General features: G+C 44.7%; 2 protein-coding genes across 5 annotated transcripts in view; both read right to left on the minus strand.

Moving 5' to 3' along the window:
• Nucleotides 1-22,719, minus strand: part of Ttc28 (tetratricopeptide repeat domain 28) — a 417,040-nt gene that overhangs the window by 279,445 nt on the left and 114,876 nt on the right. The gene's annotated exons all lie outside the window — the stretch shown is intronic.
• LOC118572182 (ubiquinol-cytochrome-c reductase complex assembly factor 2-like) lies at nt 5,747-6,483 on the minus strand. Of its 2 annotated transcripts, none has more exons than XM_036171629.1 (2): nt 6,346-6,483; nt 5,747-5,980 (listed from the first exon to the last, which is right to left on the minus strand). In XM_036171629.1, the coding sequence occupies exons 1-2, from the start codon at nt 6,481-6,483 to the stop codon at nt 5,747-5,749; spliced, it is 372 nt and encodes a 123-aa protein (XP_036027522.1). The 2 variants fall into 2 exon arrangements, with proteins under 2 accessions (XP_036027522.1, XP_036027521.1); XM_036171628.1 differs by having other exon boundaries at nt 5,747-5,992; nt 6,331-6,483.

Below are 22,719 nucleotides of genomic sequence, written 5' to 3' on the forward strand. Positions count from 1 at the left end.
ATGCTCCTGGAGGCCAGCGAGTGTTGGGTCCCCTGCAGCTTCAGTCACAGGTGGTTGTGAGCTGCTCGCCATGAGTACTAGGATCCAAACTTGGGTCCTCTGAAAGAGCAGTACACACTCTAACCACTGAGCCACCTCTTCAGCCTGTCTCCCATTTCCATGAACCACCTTCCTGAGGACTTATCGAAGCAAGGTTACAAATGGCACAGTGATGCTAACTCCATTCTCAGCCCTGCTCAATTGACTATTATCCTCATCTCTGAAACATCTTTCTCTTTGGATCTCATGGCCTCACTATATAAAGTCTATCAAGTTCCAGACAGGAGGGAGAGTAGACAAGAACCCTGATTCATTCACTGGCTACATCCTCTCATTCTTCATCTGTCTTTGGATGATGGAGCATGGAAGATTTGGTTACCAGACCTCGTCTCCATCTGACCCATCTATTGTCTCACTTAGGCATGTTCTTTGATGAGAATGGTATCAAGAAGTATAATAACCTCCTTCACCTATCACCCCAAACTGTTCACATCCCTCCTCCCATCTCCACTTGTCATTTCAGAGTAACTTGTAGCATGAATCTTAAAGAGTCTTATTAATAAAACCAAACCTGAAGCCGGGTATTGGGGTGAATGCTGGAAGATCAGAGAAGCAGAACAAACCACAGCCACCTCACCTCACTAGTTCCTCAGCTGATTCTGTTTCCTCAGACTGGAAGCTTCCGAGTCCTCATCCAAATGGATCCCAGCTGAACTGTGCTGCTCAAAGCCTAAAAGCTTAACCAGCTCTAGTTCCTGGTCCTCACACCTTATATACCTTTCTGCTTTCTGCCATCACTTCCTGGGATTAAAGGCTCTTGTTACCATGCCTGGCTGTTTCCAGTGTGGCCTCGAACTCACCGAGATCCAGATGGATCTTTGCCTCCCATGATGGGATTAAAGGTGTGTGTGCCACCATTTTTTGGCCTCTATATCTAGTGGCTGTTCTGTTCTCTGACCCCAGATAAGTTTATTAGGGTGCACAATATTTTGGGAAGCACAATATCACCACAGTAACTGGCCATAGTTACAGTCTATAACTCACAAATGTATTACTCCATTGAATTCCATGTAGGTACTCAAAGTCTCACTGAGATGTTTAATAGTCATCAAAAAGAAACCATTAATTCCAGCTACTTTTCCCACCAAGCTTCTCTCTCTACATTCTACCCCCTCTCTCTAGTCCACCAGATGTTCAGGCTAAATGTCTGAGGACCACTGTATTCGAGTCCTTCTAAAACGTCACTTGTTCTGCTTTCAGAAGAGAACCTAACCACGGCCTGGCACTCTCTGACCATCTTGGTCTATGCCATCAGCTCTCACCCAGACAAGAGCTGAATTTCAATGGCCTCTTGGGTCTAATCTTTGCACAATGGCACATTCTCCACATAGTATCTAGGCTGATCCTTGGAAGCATTAGTTTGATGTCACTATTTCGCTTAAAATCTAAAATCCTTCCATTACAATAAAATAGAAAGTCTTTAATGCAACCTTAATATCCTAAATGATCTGCCTTCTCCCAGAAACCTGTTTGTCTTGATCCTCCACCACCCAAGACTAGCTTCACCTCTCTCCTCATCCCTCCTTAAATTCAACAAGAATATTCTCTCCACTGGTCTTTCTTTACCTTTGAGGGCCCCTCTGCCTAGGCTGCTCTCCCCAGAAGCCTTGTGGCCTTTCCCTGCCCTTCTTTTTGTCTATCCACCCTCCATTTCTTAAGAAGCACAATTCCATTCTACGTAAGACACTGTCGCCTGTCATGCCCATCATCATGCTTCTCCTATGACTTTGTTCTCTTCTAAGCACCTGCCATCATCTTCCATACTTGTTTGACTTTTCAAGGGGTATTTCTACTTATGCCAGGTAGAAACATGCCAGAGAAATAACTCAGCTGTGGCTAACTTGGCACACCAACGCAATTCATTGATTGGAGTTACTTCCAGGAGCACAGGTGAAGGGTTATTTACACAACAAGCATCTTACTACAAGCAGCAGCAAAGAGAGTGGCTCTCCCGCCCTGACAGTTGTCAATCTGTGGTGGATCCTCAGGAGAGGACCCCTGAGCCTCACGAGCCTCACGAGCCTCACGAGCCCTCCTCTCCTTCCACAAGAGGATGTTAATGGGCCCAATCACGTGAGCATCTCATCCAGCTGATTGTAGTTTCACTGATTTCAAGGTAGCCGTGGCCACACCATGCCGGGTGGCAGAGTTCCACAAATGAAATACATCCATTCTCTCTCACAGTAGGTGGGAAGGAATTCAAGCAGGGGCTTTGCTTTTCTCAGTGCTGAATTACCACTGCCTAGAGCAGCAGCAGGCAGAGGCAAGCGCACCTTCCCTGTCTGAACAAGCTCCCTGGGTACTGTTAGTGCTTCCCACCAGCTGGGCTCTGGGTTCTTTGTATCCATCTCACTTGTTTACATCTCCATGCCATCACAAGGTCCTCATTTTCCAGTCTGTCTTGGCCTCCCCACCACCCTTGCTGTACCCAACCTCTGTCTACAGTGGTGAGATGACAAGAAGCTTGCTCCTCTCTAAGTGGACACAGTAGTAGGTAGGAGAGTCTATTTTTGTTTTCAGACATGAGCTCATGTTGCCGGGGCTGTCCTGGAACTCGCTATATAGCCAGGCATGATCTTGAACCCCTGATCCTCTTGTCTCCATCTCACAGTGCTGGGACTACAGCCAAATCCCATCACACTTGGCAGTTTTCCTTTTGGTTAGTCGAATAATCTGATGGGCTTTTCTTTTCTTTTCTTTTTTTTCTTTAGTTTTATTTTGGTTCTGTTTTTTAAGACAGGGTTTCACTATGTAGCCCAGGCTGGCCTCAAACTTGACTTCCTCCTGCCTCAGCCTCAAAAGGTGGGTCACCAGGCCTAACTCAGTAGATACAGTTTTAAAATGAGTTTTAGGTTCAGAGCAAGACTGAACAAAAGGTACAGAGAGGTCTCACATGCTAACCATACAACACTTATTTTTAGGATTAGTGTGAACAGCCATATGTGTACTTGAATGGCTATGCACTCACCCACTATGAGGTTTCTGTGACTTTCCTAACTCTGATTAGGTCATTCCTTGTTCAAACTTTAACTGGCTTATGTAAGTAACACTCTATAGAAATCAAATCAAATTCTTTAGTCCAATTTTCTTTTTTCAATTTTTTAAAATTTATTTATTTATCTGTATACAGTATTCTGCCGGCATGTGTCCCTGCAGGCCAGAAGAGGGCGCCAGATCTCATTACAGATGGTTGTGAGTGACCATGTGGGTGCTGGGAATTGAACTCAGGACCTCTGGAAGAGCAGCCAGTGCTCTTAACCTCTGAGCCATCTCTCCAGGCCTCCAATTTTCTTTTTTATCTTTAATTACATTATTTGTTGGTTGTGTGTAGAGATGTGAATGCATGTGGGTGTGTGTAAGTTCGTGACACTCGTGTGGAGGTTAGAGAACAATTTTCAGAGTCATTGCTCTCCTTTCCACTGTGTGAATCCTTGAAGATCAAACTCAGGTTGCCAGCTTGGTGGCAAGTATGACTGCCCCATCTCACTGGCCCTTTAGTTTGATCTTCAAGAGTTCTACAATTTGGATCCAGCTTGGTTTCCAACTTCACCTCTCACTAGCCCCCTCTGTGCAATCTTTACTCCACCACAATTCCACTGCTTCTGATCACAGGCTGCATTTTACTATTTCTGTTCTATGTTCCATCTCTGCCAAAAATGCACCCCCTCCAGTATGTCTGCCAAGCTCTCCCAGTCTTCCAAAGCCCAGCTGGAACCCCATTTTCTGCAGGAGACTCACCCAGCTATGCTGGTTGATGTCCACCTCTGTCTTTGCTGTACTTTATAATATTAATTTTCTGTGTGTCTCTCTTCCAATCCTTGCCTCAGGGGCAGGGACCACAAGGCACATGCTGAGCAATACCTGGCATTATGAAGCAGGCTGTTGAGGAACAGGATATAATTCATCTACTAGAGAGGGCATATGAGAGCTACTTCCAAACTTTCCATCATTTATTCTAGTATCATTCACTAAATCCCAGAACTTATCAGTTTGTCCTGCTATAGTACACACCTCCACTGCAAAACCAAGAAAATGAGGAGGTTACTGGTTTCTTTGTGATTTTCCTTTTCTTTCCCTAGGCAGAAGAAGTGGGAAAATGGGGTAGAATTCTGCAGGAAAAGTAAAACAGCTTCAGTGGGCTTTTGTGTGGAGAAGGCTTTTCCCTTTATTTCAGGAAAATCTAAAGTGAGCCTCGGCATACAAGGTTAAGAAGAGCTCTCACCCGAGTCTGTCTTTCAGTTGTGACCCTGCTGGCTCAGGTGGCACTTCCAGTGCCCTCTCTCACATTCTGCAAGTCAGCACTTCTCACAGTGTGCATGCTCACTTCCAATATTCTCCTTAGCAGCTCACCCGTGCTCCCTTGTGTCACAATTGTCTGCTCTGTTACTTTTATTGTTGTTTGCTTTGTGGGGGAGGGGCACATGCTTGTGTATGCACACATGCTTGTACATGCTTCTATGGCTCAAGGTAGCATAGATTATTTTTATTTTTATTTTTATTTTTGGTTTTTCAAGACAGGGTTTCTCTGTGTAGCTTTGGAGCCTGTCCTGGAACTTGCTCTGTAGACCAGGCTGGCCTCAAACTCACAGAAATCTGCCTGCTTCTGCCTCCGAGTGCTGCCGCCACCACGCAGCCTAGCATAGATTTTTAATGTTTTATACTCAACCCTATTTCTTCCCTATAAGTTACTTTTAGTGGACAGTTTTGCAGGGTGTGTGTGTGTGTGTGTGTGTGTGTGTGTGTGTGTAACACATTATAGTAAAATGACCAATTAACATTCACAGCCAAAAGTCTAGTCCTTGATTGTATTAACAATGTATGTTACTGCATTCAATTTTCAGAAACAGCTGAAAATACTCCAATATTCTCAAGATCTTAAATCATAAATCAATATTGATCTCCAAATCTGGGATTCCCAAAAAGCCTCACCTAAGACACCTAAGGACTCTTGCTCTGCTCAGGTCCCACATACTACACCAGAAGCACTACTCAGATTCCACAGGCTGCACTTCACTACATCATCTGATCTGCAACAATGTCAGTCTGACTTTCAAAGCCCCAGTAAGCGATGTGACCTCTGGTGATACTAAACTATGGAACAAAACCAATTGAAAGGCAAGACAAATAGGGACATTTCTGAATCCACTTTCACAGCTGCTTGGGCTACTGCCCAGCCCCCAGAGCGAAGGTCAATCTCCCGCTTTGTTGTCTTGAAACCTGTAATGCACAGAGCACATAGCATTCAATAGCATGCAAATATTATACTGTCCCTATTGGCTCAGTATTTTGTCTTCTCACCTCCTAACAAAGTCAAAACCCCATGGGAGCTGAAGCTCGGACTCCTACTGAAACCTGAATGATCTAGTTACTGTCAACAAGATGAATAAGCAGTATACTATTTTATCTGAAAGGCTCCACATTTTTACCCTTAGTTCAAGCCTCTAAGCAGGGAGCTGAGTTTCAGTTTAAAAACTTGACATCAGAATGCACTATGTTGTGAGCTCAGCCTGGTCTGACAATGTACATTCACCCAGCAATGTACACACATCTGTGTACACATGCACAAACTCAGGAAAGGATCTTTATTTATTTATTTTTTTAAAGTGGCGAAACTGGGCAGCTTTATTGATGAGCGTCAGGTACGTGGTCAGGACAAGACCCAAGCCCAGGCTTTATGCTTCTCCTCTGGCCTCATGGGTGTAAACTTCTCCTGAAGTTTCTGCCACACGCTCTTATCCATCTCCTGAAATTCTTCCAGGGTGCCTATGGACAGAATCAGCTTGTATTCTTTCATGGACAGGCCACTGAAGCTGGTGTCTCTGGGGCAATGGTACTTGTGTTTATAGTAGTTTAAATGCAGTTGTGCTAAGCTTTGGTACATCTGATTACAGGCCTGTGGGAGCCCTTTTTCAGGTTCCTCGTGGCTTTACCCAGCAGGTCCACATAGAGGATGATTAGGACCACAGGTCTGAGTGCAGGTGTCTGAATGGTCTGCACTTGGCTGTGCTGGGGGGAGGTCTTTTGCTCCACCCCTTGGCGTCTCTATAAATACCCTGGGGCAGAGACAGTCAGGGCCCCTTGGAAAAGGTTCCAGGCTCTCTCAAGGCTATCCTTTATTTTCTATCTGTTTATCTCCACAGTCTAAATCCTTCTGTCTAATATTTCCTGCTACTCACACTCAAGAAAACTCTGGGGAGCTGTGGGGTTGGTGGGTAAACACCCCACACAGGCCTCGGGTTCTGCCACTTGGGTGTTCTCTCCCTCCCAAAAGGCCTGTGCTACCCGCTTCTGCAGGTAAGTGCCCAAGTCCCGGCCCCGTTTGGTCTTGTCCACTGGCCATTCCTCACAGAGCTTAAGGAAACAATGGTAGTGGAGAGCGGCCATCTTGGGCCCCACTTTCAGGAAAGGATCTTTAACACACAAGTATCTTCTATGTATGATTCCTTAAAGCCAAGTCAACCTGCTTCCCTTTCATTCCTTTTCACCTCCCTTCTCTTTCCCAGGAAGCAGGAAGAGTACTAGGAAACCGTTTACTCATCGCTACTGTGCATTCCATAAACCCTGCATACGTAAGCCCACATGTCTGCAGTGCCATGCCATCCCTGAGATACACTGCTCAGCCAAATTACTTTGTTACAAAATACACTCAAACAAAAGCAATGACATTTAAAAATACAGAGTCAAGGCCTACTCACCACAATGGTGACAGGTAATGCCTATCGTTCATCAGAGTGAACCAGGTCGGGAAAGACATGGATAAATTTCATATAAAAGTCGTAAGAATCTGAAAATTATTTGCAACTATGAACAGTGCAGGCAGACACACACACACACACACACACACACACACACACACACAACTCTCCAGGTTTCTCAGTCCCAAATCCCAGAGTTAGACAAGATCAACAAACGGGCACTTAGGAAACCAGCTCCATCCAGCTGGGCTAAGGTCACCAGTGGGAATACCAGTTCACTGATTCCTGAGCTCCTTCACGTAGCTTACGAAGAAGTACATCCAAACTGAATCCGAAGTGAATTCAAGTACCACAGAAGGGAATTTCCCCAGACTTCAGAAGTCTACATGCTGATTTATCGGCTATCCTCAGCAGGGATGCAGTGTTCTTCCTGGAGGGCCTTACACATTTGTACATCCAGGAGGGTTATCTGTCCGCCTTTTCAGAATGTTTAAGTAGCCGCCTCTATGTATTGAAGTGTGCTTAGAAACCACATGCTACATTAAATATTCAAGGAGACTCAGAAGATGATGACCCCCTGAAAAAGCAGATTAACGGCAATGCACGGTCTATGTGCCGGTGCCGGTGCCGAGCGAGCACTTGCTGCTTGTCACCGGTCACCAGCCTCAGAGCACTCGTTCTTCTCAACCTCTTCCCAACAGGGCTTCTGTACACGGCAATTACATGTCACAGTGAGAGGAAATGAGGTGGGTTGATTTCTGTTTTTGTTTGTTTGTTTGTAGCTGGATGTTGGAAGACTAACAGATTAATTTTTCTTTCCAAGACAGGTATTTCTGTGTAGCTCTGACTCTCTTGGAACTTACTATGTAGACCAGGCTGGCCTTGACTCAGAGATCTGCCTGCCTCTGCTGCTCAAGTAATAGGATGAAAGGCCTGCGCCATAACGCCCAGCTAATAGATTACATTTCATGTAGTGTGAAAAGACAGAATTTCCAACCTCAGACTTCAGGTGTCATTCCCAAGTCCTTCACTACAAACACAAAGAATTTTGATAAAGAGGTTGGGTGGCTTTTCCAGAGTCGTATTGCTGTTTGGTGGCAAAATCTATTATTTCTGGTCCAATGTTCTTCCCATACTCCACAGTTACTCCCGCCTACTAATAGATGGAAAAGAGAATACAGTGCTTAAAGAGGCAATGCCAGGTATCAGACAAACAGTCGAAAGGAAACCCAACTTGGGGAAATTCTTCAAAACTGGAGACAGCACTCACTCTGCAGTCCAGGCTGACCTCCAATTTGGGATCCTCTAATTCCTAAAGAGTGGCACATCAAAGTGCAGTGTGTGTGTGTGTGTGTGTGTGTGTGTGTGTGTGTGTAGCTTTGTGATTGCAGACACCACCACCACCACCCCCAGCAGTCAGGCCGGCCCACTCAGACAGGCAGGCAGGCACTGCCCGCACTGGCCTGTAGCTGCACTTACAGAGGCTTTATCCCGAGTTATCAGTTTCTGGATGCGAGTGTTAAACAAAGCCCACAGCAGCAGCCCAGATCATTTCCTCCTCCCCTCCTTGTTTTAATGAAGCCACGAGTTCAGTGGAGTCTAGAGATTTAAATTCTAATCATTTTCCCTTTGCCCTTTAGCACAGGTGCTCCCAAGGGAAACTTTACTTCCAAGCATTACCATTGCAGGCCCCTGAATCAATAACCCACAGCTCTAAAAGGCAAGAATGCCAAGTAAATGCTATTTTCTTCCTCCATCTCCATCCCAATTAAAGAAAATGAAATCTATAAGGCAGTAGAGGAGCCTCCAACAGATTCACTGTGATAATAAAAACCCCTCAGAATGTCTCAAGCCAGACTGAGCAAAATGCTGCCCTCCTCTCTCACACTACAGCGGGAGAACTGGTTCTGAAAGAGGACCCCTAACCCTGACTTCCTGCTCTTCCAGGTTTACCAGATATAAAGCACTTGCCTTTCCCTCTGCACATGACATTGTTGCATTGCTGAAAGTGTGTGGTAGAGATGGACTGTGTGGCAAACCAATTCACTACTAAGAGCCACAATGGTTTAAAATCCAAATTCAATGGGTACTTATGGAACACCTAATATACATCAAATACTGAATTTGATGCTGGAGACAAAGTAAATTTATGTTTAAATCTAGGGCTGGGGGATGGCTCAGCTGGTAAACTGAGCTTTGCTGTGCAAGAATGAGGACCTGACCCTGAACCCTAGCACACACAAAAACAGTGAGGCACAGTGACATATTTCTGTAATTCCAGGAGTGGGGAGGCAGAGATAGGTTAGTCATGTCTACAGAGTGAGTTACAGGCCAGCTACAGTTACATAGTGAGACCCTGTCTCAAAAAAAAAAAAAAAAAAGAAAAGAAAGAAAGAAAGAAAAAGAAAGAAAGCAAGGAAAAAAATCCAGCCCCTGTTCCAGATCACTCACCATGCAGTAAGGCAGGTAGACGGGGACTTAGCAAACTTGTGCAACTTGACGGCCCTCTGCACCTCTGCACACCCTTCACAGCCCACTGCCCCTTGATAAGGTCCTGCAGTGGGTGACAGAGCTCAATACCTAACAGAAGAACAAATTCAAAGTTGAAAGCTGCTACGGATGAGCAGCAAGAGGATCAACACCCTCAAAGCCAGTGCTGAAACAAGAACCCGTATAAAACCCCGAATCTACTGTTACACAGCCAGAGTGCATGTGGGTGAGCAACTCCCTCACAGCAGAAGGGTCGGGCCAAGCATGTGTTCCAGTCACTGGGACATGGGACACTTAAGAATACTGGATGGCTGCTCATTTGCTACTGCTATTGTGATTCTTTTTTCCCCCATCAGTTTTATCACAAAAACTTTATACTACAAAATATGCCACAAACTTAAGAAGCTAAGAACACAGATCCAACCATGGAGTTATAGAATCAGGTGTCTGACCCCTCCTTCCTCCCTCAGAGTAACTGTGACCATCAAATTCATTATCTCAGTGCATTCACAGGAAATGCACTCTGAAAAAGACTCTCTCACAGTGCACAGGGGTTCAGTACCGGATTCCCAAGAACATTCCATGTACTGTAAAGTCTCAAAATGACCTCAGAATCCCACTCACCCTCAGAGTTTGTAGACTGGGCCTGCACATACATAGTAAGGCATGCAGACAAGCCTGGATGTCCCTGACATCACAGTGCAGGCCTGCTTTGAGAAGACACAAGCAGCCACAAGGCGAAGTCAATCTGCTCAGGGTAGGATGCAGCCCCACACTGCCGCCCACCGCCAGAGGAGCAGGTGAGCTCATTAAGACACACATCTGAGAGATGGAGAGAGAAAACACAAAGACTGGCCCTAGGTGAACTCAGAAATGGAGAACGGGAAAGAACAGAGATAAGGTGAATACAGAAGAAGTGGGAAAGAAAACATGGCAACAGAAACACAGAGCTGTAGGCCTAAGAAAGGGAGGAAGGTGAGAATCAGCTGTCACTCACAAGGACAGGCTGACTGGCTGAAAGCAGCCCCAGGGAAAAGCATTACCTATCCCCTCCCTATGGTGCCTAAACACAAACCAAGTACACCTGGGGCTCCACCAATGGCTGGATTTACTGATGCCTAACATGGGATTTCCAAAGGGCTGTTTCAAGGCAATTCTGACTCTTCCCCTTTTCACTTTTGGCTCTGACTCTGGAACCACCTCCCAAGTGAGGTTTCTACTTGAGGGTATTTCCCTCGGCCATTTCCAGTCACCTGAGTACGGATAGTCTTAAGTGATTATTCTAGTACATCAATCCCACAGCCTGCTTCTTCAATTTACAACTCTCAGGCTGTAGCAGCCAGTTCAGATATAAGGCAATTGTTAAGATCAACCTGGTTTACAGAAGTGAGTGTTACAGTTGTTAGCTGGAGAGACTTGGCAATGGAGACTGCAAGATCCCCACCCACTGCTCCAGCAGACTCCTTCATTCTCTAGTCAACCATCTCCTGTCTGCCTTTGTTTGAAATTTAAATCCCAGCCTGACTGCACCAGCCTCAGCTCCTTTTTGCGCTCTTTCCAGAACAATCTGTGTGTAAGCTGAGAACAGAAGTGAATTTCATCATCAGTGTTTTCATAATCACACAATTTATCTTAAGCACAGTGCGAAGATGAGCTTTGACTCTTACTCACAATAAAGCACTGCAGCACTTACCTTGCCTTACCGGCCCCACAACAAGCTCAAGAGTCTACCAGCTACTGTGCTCTCTCCCTGCCGACTTCTGTGACAAATGATCACCACCGTAAAGGCCCCACACTACCAAAGGGCAGCTCTGCCCTTTGCCTCACATCACATACACCTCCAGTGTTAACATCACACTCTATACACTCCTCTACAGTTTCATTTTGAAAGCCCAAATCCTTCACTTTTTCATTTCTGGAAGTCTCCATCTCATCTAATTCCTGCAAACTCAAACATCACAGATGGGTCCCAGCTGCCTTTTCTAAATTAGCACCCGTCTGAGCCCGTCATCAGCCAAGTTTTACTTCAAGCTCTCCTCCCCATGCCCGGAATGACCCGCCTTCTTTGCTGCCAGTCTGCCAGCTCAGTCCTATCACTCACCCAGAGCTGCCAGGCTCCTTACCTAAGCCCCATTCTACACACTGTCCCAAACAACCGGGCAGTCTAAAACCAAAAAGCAATGGCAGCCACCTTGTGCTTGGGAAGACCAAAAGGCCGCCTTAGCTCATGTACGCAAAAAGCTCAGTGCAAAACAGAACCAAGCTAGCAAGTATTTCATCCTCAATATCTCTCTCTCTCTCTCTCTCTCTCTCTCTCTCTCACACACACACACACACACACACACACACACACACACACACACACCCTTCAATTTTGAGGCCATACTAAGCAGAATGATTGAGATGTAAGTGAGCTTTATGTTTTAATATGCAAATATTGGCTAAAATATTTAAGGTGGCCCATATGGTAAAGATAATACGTGCCAACACTCCACTTACGAATGCATTTCTACTATTACTACTCAGTCTTACACATCCTAAACAACCATATCTTGGGGTGGGGAGGATCCAACAAGAAGAAGTTAATTGAAAGTCTTCAATTTTTAGACTCAAACTTTTTTCAAAAGATGTAAATACAGAGGCTGAAGAAATGGATCACTGATGAAGAGCACTGTTGTTCTTACAAAGGAACTGAGTTCCACTATTCCTAGCACCACACAACAGCTCACAACCATCTGTAACTCCAGTTCCAGAGGATCAACACTCTCTTCTGGACTCTAGGGGCACCAGGCACTCGTGTGGTGCACAAATAGATATATATGCAGGCAAAACACCTATACATATAAAATAAAAATAAACCTCTAAAATGTATAAATACATCTTCATCAAATACAGAAATGATACAATTTTTATTTAAAATCATGTTTGGCTATTTTATTCTTGCTTACATTTGCAGACAAAGAGGATGGAGCAGTAGGAGGAGAATGGGATAAGAAAATATATATGAGCCGGGCGGTGGTGGCGCATGCCTTTAATCCCAGCACTCGGGAGGCAGAGGCAGGCAGATCTCTGTGAGTTCAAGGCCAGCCTGGTCTACCGAGTGAGTTCCAGGAAAGGCACAAAGCTACACAGAGAAACCCTGTCTCGGGGGCAAAAAAAGAAAAAGAAAAGAAAAGAAAATATATATGAAGAGAGAGATAACAAAACATTAGCAGGAAGCAGACCAGTTGGTGAAAATCCAGGTGTACAGAAAACAAAGAGAAGGCCAAAGGCATGTGAGAGTCAGCTAACCAAGCAGCGGGAGGAAGTGAGAGGATGGCCCTGAGGTGGCCTTTCACGCCTTGCTCCTCATCCCATAGCAACAACAGGGTTGATGCTTCTTAAGTGATCAATTGAATCAGATTAACAAAATAAGATTAAAAACCAAAGCTTTTAGACACACTTAAGAGATATTCAGTGAAGCCAAGTGTATTTGTATTCCTTCACTCACTCACCAGGTGCCTGTTGAAACCCCTGCTGTGGGAAGCACTAAGGACAAAACCATGCCCAAGCCAAGCCACCTGACAACCAAATAGACGCCATCTATCAGGGAGGATGAGCCAGATGGGGTAGTGCATGCTCTTAATCCCAGCCCGTGGGAGGCCCAGGCAGAGGCAGGGGGATTACTGGGAATTCAAGGCAGCCTGGTTTACATAGTAAATCTGATCCATCCTGTTTGGGGAGCTGATGAGAGGCTGCAATGAACTCATTCTGTTACCCCAGTCAAATAACAGTCTCCATAAATCCACTGAAACATGTACCATTGGGAACAGTGTCTTAGTCAGGGTTACCAGTGCTGTGGTAAAACACCATGACTAAAAGCAATTGGGGAGGAAAGGGTTTATTTCACTCACAATTCCACGGAACAGTTCATCATCAAAAGCAGTGAGGGCAGAACTCACGCAGGGCTGAACCTGGAGGCAGGAGCTGATGCAGAGGCCATGAAGAGTGCTGCTTGCTGGCTTGCTCAGCCTGCTTTCTTACAGAACCCAGGACCACCAGCCCAGGGGCGGCCCCACCCACAATGGGTTAGAACTGCTCATATCAATCAATAATTAAGAAAATGCTCTACAGGCTTGCTTACATGCCAATCTTATGGAGGCATTTTCTCAATTGGGGTTCCCTCCTCTCAGATGGCATAAAATTGGCCAGCACAGCCAGTAAGATGGCTCAGCAGGTAAAGGTGCTTGACACCAGGCCTGAGGACCTGAGTATGATTCCCAAGACTCACAAGGTAGAAGCAGAGAATCAGTTCCTTCAAGCTGTCCCCTAAGTGCGCACACACAGCACCCAAATAAATGTAACTAAATTATTTTTAAATGTACCATTAGAATGCAGGCATGGTGAAGAATGCCTGTGAACCTAGCACTTGGGGTATGGAGGCAAGTTAAGAGTTCAAGAGCATCCTCAGCTGTAGAGTGACTTCAAAGCCCAGGCTATGAGACCTTATCTCACAAGCAAAACAAAAGAAAAACACTAAGTCATTTAGAACAGGACAACACTAGCCCTAATCAACTACTTTACTGCTCCCTTATTGCAAACCTAAGCACCAACCTGCTGGGAAAGATACATATAATTAACTCACGGTTGCTATACTTTAGATATAAGACATATTTTCTCAGATAAAAGCCAAGATCTCCTACCATCAGCTTTTTGCTCAAGTTCACTTACTCTTAGTCCAAATTTCCAGTCTGACTCCAACGTCAATTACCTTTCAATGTGTCTCCCACAGAATGCACCCATCCATCTGCTGCAGGGGAACAGCATACCTAGCGCTCACACAACCAAAGGAAGCCTGAGATTGGAAGGTTCAGCAGAGTTCCGTTTCCAGAAGTGGTGCCAGACAGATGAAGGAGAAAACAACTTCCCGCTGCCTGCTCTGAATGATGTCTTGCGTACTGACATGAGATGCAGGTCCATGAACATCACCACATACAAAGCCTAGAAACCTAGTTTGTTAAGGATCTTGTGGTGGCACGTGCACAAAAATAAGACCTATTAATACTCCAGTAATCCACCTTAATTACCCTGCAGTTTCAGTTCAGTGACTGGCTTCATTGCATACTGTCAGCTGGTGAACTCTGATACCGTGTTGGAATTTCTGCTTTCTGTGACTTTTAGAAAGATTTTATTGTTATTATTTTAACTATGTATAGGTGTGCATGACTGCATACAGCTATGTTCATGTACATAGTGCAGTGCCTGGGGAGCTGCAATTAGAGTGTGAGCCATCTGATGTGGCTGCTGGAAACTGAATTCAAGGACTCTGGAGGAGTCCAGAAAGTGTTCTAATCCTGAGCCACCAGGCACAGATTTCTGGGATTTTAAACCATAAGAGTTTTGGAAATTCCTAAAACTTCCCTTTAGACCTGTCTATAATTCTTCCTCATTTTAAAGCTCCAACACATAGAACTGTGTAGTGTACCTGATTCAAAGAGACTTAAGTTCAAATCCCAGACCACTATGTAGTAACACTTACTAACCAATCTGTAGACTGTTTCCTGTAAAACAGCCATTCTGGAACTCTCAGTGTTAACCTACTGTTAGGTGACATGACTCGGGGACAGTGCCCAGCATTAAGGAGGCTGTGGGGTAACAGTAGCTCAGTTTGCCCACGCCTCTGTTGGAGACATCCATGAAAATGAATAAAAATTAGAGAAGTTTTACTTCCAATTTTGCTCTGACACCCAAGGCTGCATAAACCCCGGGTCTAACTATTAAGCCAGCAACTAAATAAGAAACTTTAGTGGCTTCTACACAACCTCACATTCCCAAAAAGGCAACTTAATCTGCGGGGCCACCATGCTCAAGCTGCAGATGGCATGCTCTGCACCTCTGGCCTGTACATCAATCTTCTCTTAAGCAAACAAGGCACACAGACCCTGGCTGAGTCTTGCCAAGTTCGTCAGAGAGGACAGAACACTACCCCATACTCTGCTGTTGCAACTGGTGCTGGATCCCCAGACCACATACAAGGAGTGCACTTAGCTTTAGCCACAGACAACTGTACTGTGAATAAAGTTGTCACAAGCCCCAAAATACCAGTGATGCCAAGCTCTGGAATAGACAGGTGGATTCCATTGTGACAGTTCAACTTACTGGTGTCAGCTGTTCCCAGTTCTAGATTCAAAGCTTTGCTGACACTACTGCTGTCTTAGACCCTAAAACAGGGCTTGGAGAGACGGCTTAATGGGTAAGAATGCTTAATGTTATCACTAAGGACCTGGATTCAGTTCCCAGCACTCACAAGGTAGTCCACAACTGCCTGTTACTCTAGTTCCAGAGGATCCAAAGTCTCATGTCTTCAGGCTCCTACATGCACATAGTACACATATACATACCTCCCAACACATAGACATAAAATACATTAGTAGTAATGAAAATAAATTAAATAGACCCTAAAACAGATGCCACCTGAGCCAGATGTGTCCACAACGCCAACGGTGTCTTTTTCCCTCCCTATACCTGAATAGTTCAAAAGAAGCATTAAAGCAGGATCCTTGTTTCCCAATACACCTGGTGGTGGGCTAAAGCTACCTCTTGGCTCTACAGAGCACCCTGCCTGCAAAGCCCCCATGTGGTCTGCTCGCATGTAACAGGTGAGACGGTTACAAGAAAATGTAGTAGGCAGCTTTAGTGTCCTCTTGTCATCAGAGGTAAACAGCGCTGTGTGGTCAAAGCAATGGCTCTAATTTCCTTCCAACACAAGCTCTAGCGCCGTTCTCTGCCTGGGTCAGAGGTCAGTCAAGCTGGAAAGGCAACAGGGACAATAAATTGTGACTTTTTCTGTTAAGAAACATATGTCCCGGATGCTCAGGTAACAAGCTCCCATTTCCATGTGACTGCAGCTTACACCTGGTTTATGCACTCAATCACAAATAAAAAGGTTCTTAGCATTAAGAAGTCAAAGAACTACATAGGTTATTTCTTCTTCATGATGCAATACACAACAAGGAAGTGGGGGAGGCAGCAAATGTGGACTTCAGCTCTCTGCACACACAGCGCCTTCCCTGGCACCTGCTTCCCTCATACCTGCCTCATGGCGACCACCTCCAGCTTCTCCCTCCCTCCAGCCACTCTTACAGTCGTCTCTCCCCCTCCTTCCTCCCCTCCTCACCTCAGATAACCATGTGACATCTTATCCAAAACATGAACTCTGTCTTACCTACACGGATGGTTAATAACCATGAAGGATACAGAAGGTGGGCCACAGTGATGGCAGGAAACTGGGAGTAACCAACATCTGATGGAAATGGAACTTGATGAAGATTTTGTTTCCCAGTATCAACTGAAATGTATGGCTTTTCTGGTTTTGTGGCAGTTTAGCATTTAACTGTGTGTTCTCAAGACTTACTTTAGTAAATAGCTCTCAGCTCTGAACAGCTAATAACGAACTCTGCCTTTGTTTAGAGTCCCCTGAAGAAGGCTTGATTTACTCAGCTTTCATGCTATAAAATTGTTAATTCTCATATGCAGTTCAGCATGAGGGACTTTTTCAAAATGATTTTGACATCATGTTCTTTAGAGTTTAGAACGAGCATCCCCATATGCCTCACAGCAGATTCTGGCTCCCTTCTTTCCTTTTCCACTCACTGGGGAAAGGTAGTGGGCTTGTGCAACAGTGCACGTGTGGAGGTCAGAGACATTCAGGAGGCACTTCTCTCCTTCCAGCACTGGTTCCATGGATAGACCCCAAGTCGGCAGGCTTGGTGGCAGTGTTAGCCGCTGACCCATCTCTCTGGGCCCCGTGAGTCCTTTCTTGAGCCTCTGAAGTGACTACATCAAAGAGATTAAAGTCCGTGGGACTACGTCGGACTTTACTTTTGCCGTTCACTGGACAGCCATCACGGAACAGCAGCAATGCTGGGGCCAGTGCACCGGGCAGCAGCAGAGAGCACAGGACCACAAGGACACAGACATCCTGGCTCTGAAAGTCTTATGGAGAAGACAGTGATAGTGACCACAAGAGCTGGCAATCTACCGCACACCGCATTCATCTCTGTGACTGTCTCCAGGAACTCAGTCTCCTGGGGTTGAGAGGTGCTATGCCTGCTGTTAGTTAGCACTGTTGGGGGTACCATCTTCCCATCCCCCCACTGCTGTTCACTAAAATGAAGATGAAAGGGGAAAAGGGGATTTAACTCTTTAAATCACAATGAAGTTAATAAAGGGACTGAAATATATGCTTCATTTGCTCAGCTAAGCCTCAAACCCTTTGTATCTGATAGTGATAATCCCATGGCAACTAGAAAACACACTTATCTTATTAACGAGACTGGAATTATTTTAATTAGGTATCTCCACATGCACCAACTGTTAGAAATCAGACTGTTTTGAAACAGTTGTTAATGACTTAACACGGCACACGTTCTCCTCAATTTCAGGCTGAAATCTATGTTTGAGACAGATGGGGAAGAGCCTGGCCCTGCTGTGTAGCAGAGAAGCAGCCTTGTGGGCTTGGAGATGCATTTCCCACTGGGATCCAGCAAAACAATCTAAAAGACAGCCAGAAAGACAATCATAAACTTTCGTAGCATCTGGTACATTGCAAGTCTGAAGCCTTGTCCTAGCAACATCTAATTATGAGAAGAGATACTTTATCTCAGACACAAGTGTCTGAATTTTAATGCCTCACAACACCTAATGACAATATCACACAAGTTTAGTGAGTTTACACTGTCCAGTAAACCCCCTCCTAACACAAGAGCCAGAACTGGGTGAAGTTCCATTCTGTGCATCACTGCCTGTTAAAAAATGGGCTTGTTTCCAGCTTATTATTAATTCATAAAACTGCTTGAGAATTTGAAAGAGCTACTGACAAACTTGCAGGAGGTTGTTGTGTTTTAGCCCTCAGAAGAGCCTGTAGAAAGAGTAACGCACGACAGAGAACAAGATGGTGATGCACTTGACTCCTAGCAACTAGATGGGCTCTGCCCTTCCTGGCATTTCTTAGAAAATGGTTTTTCACCTGCCTGTGAAGAAGGGGAAACATCCTTATTCTTATTTTCTGTCCTAATTAGGCAGCAAAGACACCGAATTTGCTCCACATTTACCTAACACTTTCCTAGACCTGAGACAAAGACAATTCTAGGCAAAGTAAGAGGGACGAAAGCCCACATAGGCAGAGATATTAATTTCCAAATCTTTCTCATCTGGCATTTCTCTAATAGCACTCTATAAACAAGTCTTTTCCCAGCATGCCAAACTCCTTAGGCCCTATTAGGGAGTATGATACACACAGACAGACACAACAGTGCTCTGTACGTGGTTGGGTGTTTGGATAAGATAGTCTTTTGATTCAGTGTAAGGCTGAGATAGGCATAGCTTAATAACCCATTTAACTGCTTCACTGTCTGATTAAATTTTTTAGGGCTGTAGTCCTTTTACAGCAAATAAAAATTATGGTTGTAACAAGGCACAGACAGCAGTGTCTTTAGGCATTCCTCAGTGTTGTATGCACTGTGGCTCACACATATAATGCATGTGGTACTGGAGCACCCTGGTGACAAATCCTTTGTATTTTTTCTAGTTCTCACATGGACAAACCATTTCTATTGGCACTGAATGAACAGAAGACCACCCTGCGGGTGATAATGCCATGTTTAATACGAAAAAAGTGAACTAACCACCACACAGGCAGCAACCTGATGACACCTGAGCTTTGTGGAGATCTCACAGTCACACTGTATCAGCTGCAACACTGACTTTGCAGAGGTCTGGTTCACTGTTAATTACAGAAAATATCTTTGTGACTTCTCAATAACTTGACTGAGATTCTTGGAACTCTCTCACTTTGATTACATTATGGGAAGGAGTATTAGAAATTCCTTCATCCTTATTTTTCCGTTTGCATGCATCATTTTTGTAGAGTAGACTTAACAGGATGCTGGGAAGCAGACTCTAAAACATCACCATGTAGAAAACAGAACTTTTCAGTCTACTTCTCAAGGAGTTGTTCTAGTTTCTCAGGGAGACTGGATGCAGTGTCTTTTAGCTGAGGGGCGGCTGCAGGTCAAACTCAGGGTTTTGCCCATGACAAATGGGCACTAATGAAGTCTGTTCTGCCTGGAAGATTCCACACTTCTCATAATGCACAAAATCAGCATACTATTTGAGGGGAAAGTCCCAAGTTTTAATTTTAAAGACCTGATGTTAAGCCAGGACTTGTCCACCTTTGCCCTGTGATGTCCACAGGCTGTGAACACGCTGGAGAATAGCCTGAAGAGTTGCTGGGCTAGATGAACCCTTTAGTATCGTTTCGAACTTTGAAAGATAAGGTGAACAAAGAGAGCCACTCCCATGTGGAACCAGCAATGCGCTTACTAGATGTCACTAAGGATTCAGGGACAGAGGATTCTTCAGCTCAGATCCCACATTCATTAAACTCTGAGCTGAATCCTTTAAGCTACCCAAGCACAGAGGAATCAGTTTTAAGCTTCCAGCTGCATTTTACGAATCTTATCCTTGCTTCTTGTCTGCCTTGCAATGTAACATAGTATCTGTCTTCAGAATGTGGGGATTTTACTCTACCTTTTGTCTGCTGTGAAAAACTGATGATCAGGAGAAGAAAAATAACAATTGTTAAATTACACAGTTACAAACTGAAGACAAGGTCACTCTCAGCATCATCTTCTACCAGCACTTGTATCATGGAAGAGCTGGGAGAAATACATCCTTCAGAACCCAAGAAACTCAAGAAGAGGTTTTAAGACGTTTCCCTCCTGAAAGGATGCATTAGAAAGCAATACTTCTTACAATAAGTACATGAGGACCACAGGCTTTCCAAAAAGGAAGTTAAATTGGGATTAAATGATACCTGGAAGAAAGTTCTTGATCATAGCAACAGCTATAAAGTAAATCTGATGGCCTGCACTTATCAGTGATTGCCATGACGGCAAAGACATGAAAACAGCAGATTAAAAGATAAACCACCAGTGCTTGCAAGTATGTAGCACATGCTTGTAATGCTGAGTGGGGAAGCAGGAGGGATCACAAGGTTAAGATCAATTTGTGCTACTTAACAAGACCCTGCCTCAGAAAAGCACTAACACACACACATACACACACACACACACCCCACACCACCACCACAACAAGCCACAATCTCAAATCACTACACACTTAGTATATAAGCTATACAAATGTACTGCCTGAATCATAAAAAAAAAAACAATAAATAACCAAAACCAATCATTTTTGCTGCCAGTTAAAGACCAAGCTAACAGCATCATAACAGGCAGATTTCAGGACCCTGACCTCCCAAAGTTCTGGGCTAAAGCTCCCTAAGACGAAGACCTTATATAAGTATTATTTCAAAATAATCAAGCAGGATGGCAAGTCACCAACCCACCCCTGTTCTACTCTGAGAGGGGAACTGTAACCATATAAGTTCTCCACATAAAATCACAAAAAGACCTTCAAATGTCTCAGGATTTCTCAATGAAGACATAGGAAGCTGTGCCAAGGGGAACCAGAGTCTTGGTGCACAGGTGGTTAACACTTTTCAATGTGGGTGGGTCTCTGGTCACTAAGTAGGCCTCCCGTCCTCCCCATGCTCTTCCCCAGCCCATCCTCTACCACTGAGGTGGAGGATCATGGTTTTCTGACAAGTTTGGAAAATGTTGGATGCTCTGTGGCTCCTATAGCCCAGAACTCCTTAGCCTGACACACAGCCCTTCACTGGTGTTCTCTCCCCACCTCAAGGATACCACATGTTTGCCAGGTCTGTGCTAGATAGGCTCTACTCTCCCTTTCCTTCTTCCAAGTTCAGCCCTCCTGTACAGCCAGCTCTGTTTTCAAAGACTGTTTCCTACATTATTATTCTGTTCATTTCATAGTTTCAGCATGTACTATGCTTTTCTACAATTTTTCTTTCTGCATTTGGGGCTGGTGATACAAGTGAGCTGCAAACTGGTAAGACTGTCAAACAGCAGTGAGCAGACTTTCCCCACATTAAACACTTGATATAAACCATTGCCTATGAGCTTCTTCAAAAGTGATGGCACATGCTGCAAGATGTGGCTCTCTAAAGCCAAATGGCAATTCTGGTGGCGCTCAGGATGACCTGCCCCATAGGCTCAGGCCTTAAAACCTGAGTGAGTGTCCCTGGTTACCTGAGGGTTATAGCAGAACAATACGAACTGGGTTTTATCTTCATGAAGCTGAAATGCTTCAATGAACCTACTTAACCAATACCACAAGCAGCCTGGAAGGTAGTAGCCACAGGGATTAAAAAAGAGAATCAAGTTTATTACATGAAAACTTACTTTAAAATTATAATACAGAAAGGATATATTTCATTTCAAATAACCTATCTCAAGATAACTTAAGATAGCAAACCTGTTTTTTCAAAACATCGAAAGAGAGAATTCCTAGAAAGGAAGCGAGCTGTCCTCCACCACTGCTGTAAGCCTTGGTCCCTGTCACTAGACGGAGACAGGATGAAAAGATTCCTTGCTGTGGGATGTTCAGAAGCTCAGTACAATGACAGACAAATGAGATTCAACTAAGAGAGGTGGGGACTTGGGCTACCGTTATGCTCTTGGCGGGTGTTATAAACAATGGGGAGCAGAAGGAACTACTGACTAATTCAAACTCAAACATTCCCTCTTTAATTCACTCAAACCTAGACACATGTCAAGACTCACTTGAGCTTAAACACTCTTCCTGTTGTCATCTGTTTCAGTCAGTCACCAACATGTCACATCATCCTCTGATGGCATGTGCTTTCAGCATACCTAAAAGGAGCCTAATTTCTCTCCCAAGTAAAATGAGGACATGGGAGAGCAAGGGCATGCTCCAGCTTGCTCACATTGGTTGGATTCACAGCAGGAAATGACCTTTTGGAAGCAAACACCCTGCACAGATGCAGCTCTGCTCTCAAGAGAGCAGCAGTAAATCTGCAGCCGTCAGCCTGTAACCAGGGGATGGCCACAGGAAGGAGTACTGGAAACATCTGGGAGCTAACTCCACCCCTCGAAGACAATAATGCAAGGTGGGTAGTTGGGAAGATGAATGAGTTATTCTCTAAGCCAGGAGATGTTTCTGCCGGAGCTCAGGACAGAAAATCACAGCAGAGTGGCCTGTGTAGGGAAAGCATTCTAAGTGGACACAGACAGCCTCTGCAGAGGCGTGTGCTCAGGCATGAAGAGCAGCACAGGCCATCAGAAGGAGCAGAAGAAACATACACCTCAAGGACCAAGGATGCTTTTCCAAACATTGAACCTAATGGGTGAGGACAGAAAGGAAGTGGAAACCAGCTCCCAAGGAAGAAAAGTGAATATACAGAGCTCTAAACACCAAAAATGGTACAAAATTCTGCTAATTTTCATTAAATTTGGTCTAAATAGCTCACTTTCCAATTTTGAAGAAAAACATCAAAAATATCTTCCTTAAC

Source organism: Onychomys torridus, chromosome 22 (genome assembly GCF_903995425.1).
Source record: "Onychomys torridus chromosome 22, mOncTor1.1, whole genome shotgun sequence".
Lineage (NCBI taxonomy): Eukaryota > Metazoa > Chordata > Mammalia > Rodentia > Cricetidae > Onychomys > Onychomys torridus.

What these genes read in the sequence shown, in the direction of transcription:
- LOC118572182 (XM_036171628.1), bottom strand. Translation starts at nt 6,483, where the DNA reads ATGGCCGCTCTCCACTACCATTGTTTCCTTAAGCTCTGTGAGGAATGG. An exon ending in CCCAAGTGGCAGAACCCGAG is followed by an intron (nt 5,993 to 6,330) that starts GCCTGTGTGGGG and finishes GGGCTCCCACAG; the next exon opens with GCCTGTAATCAGATGTACCA.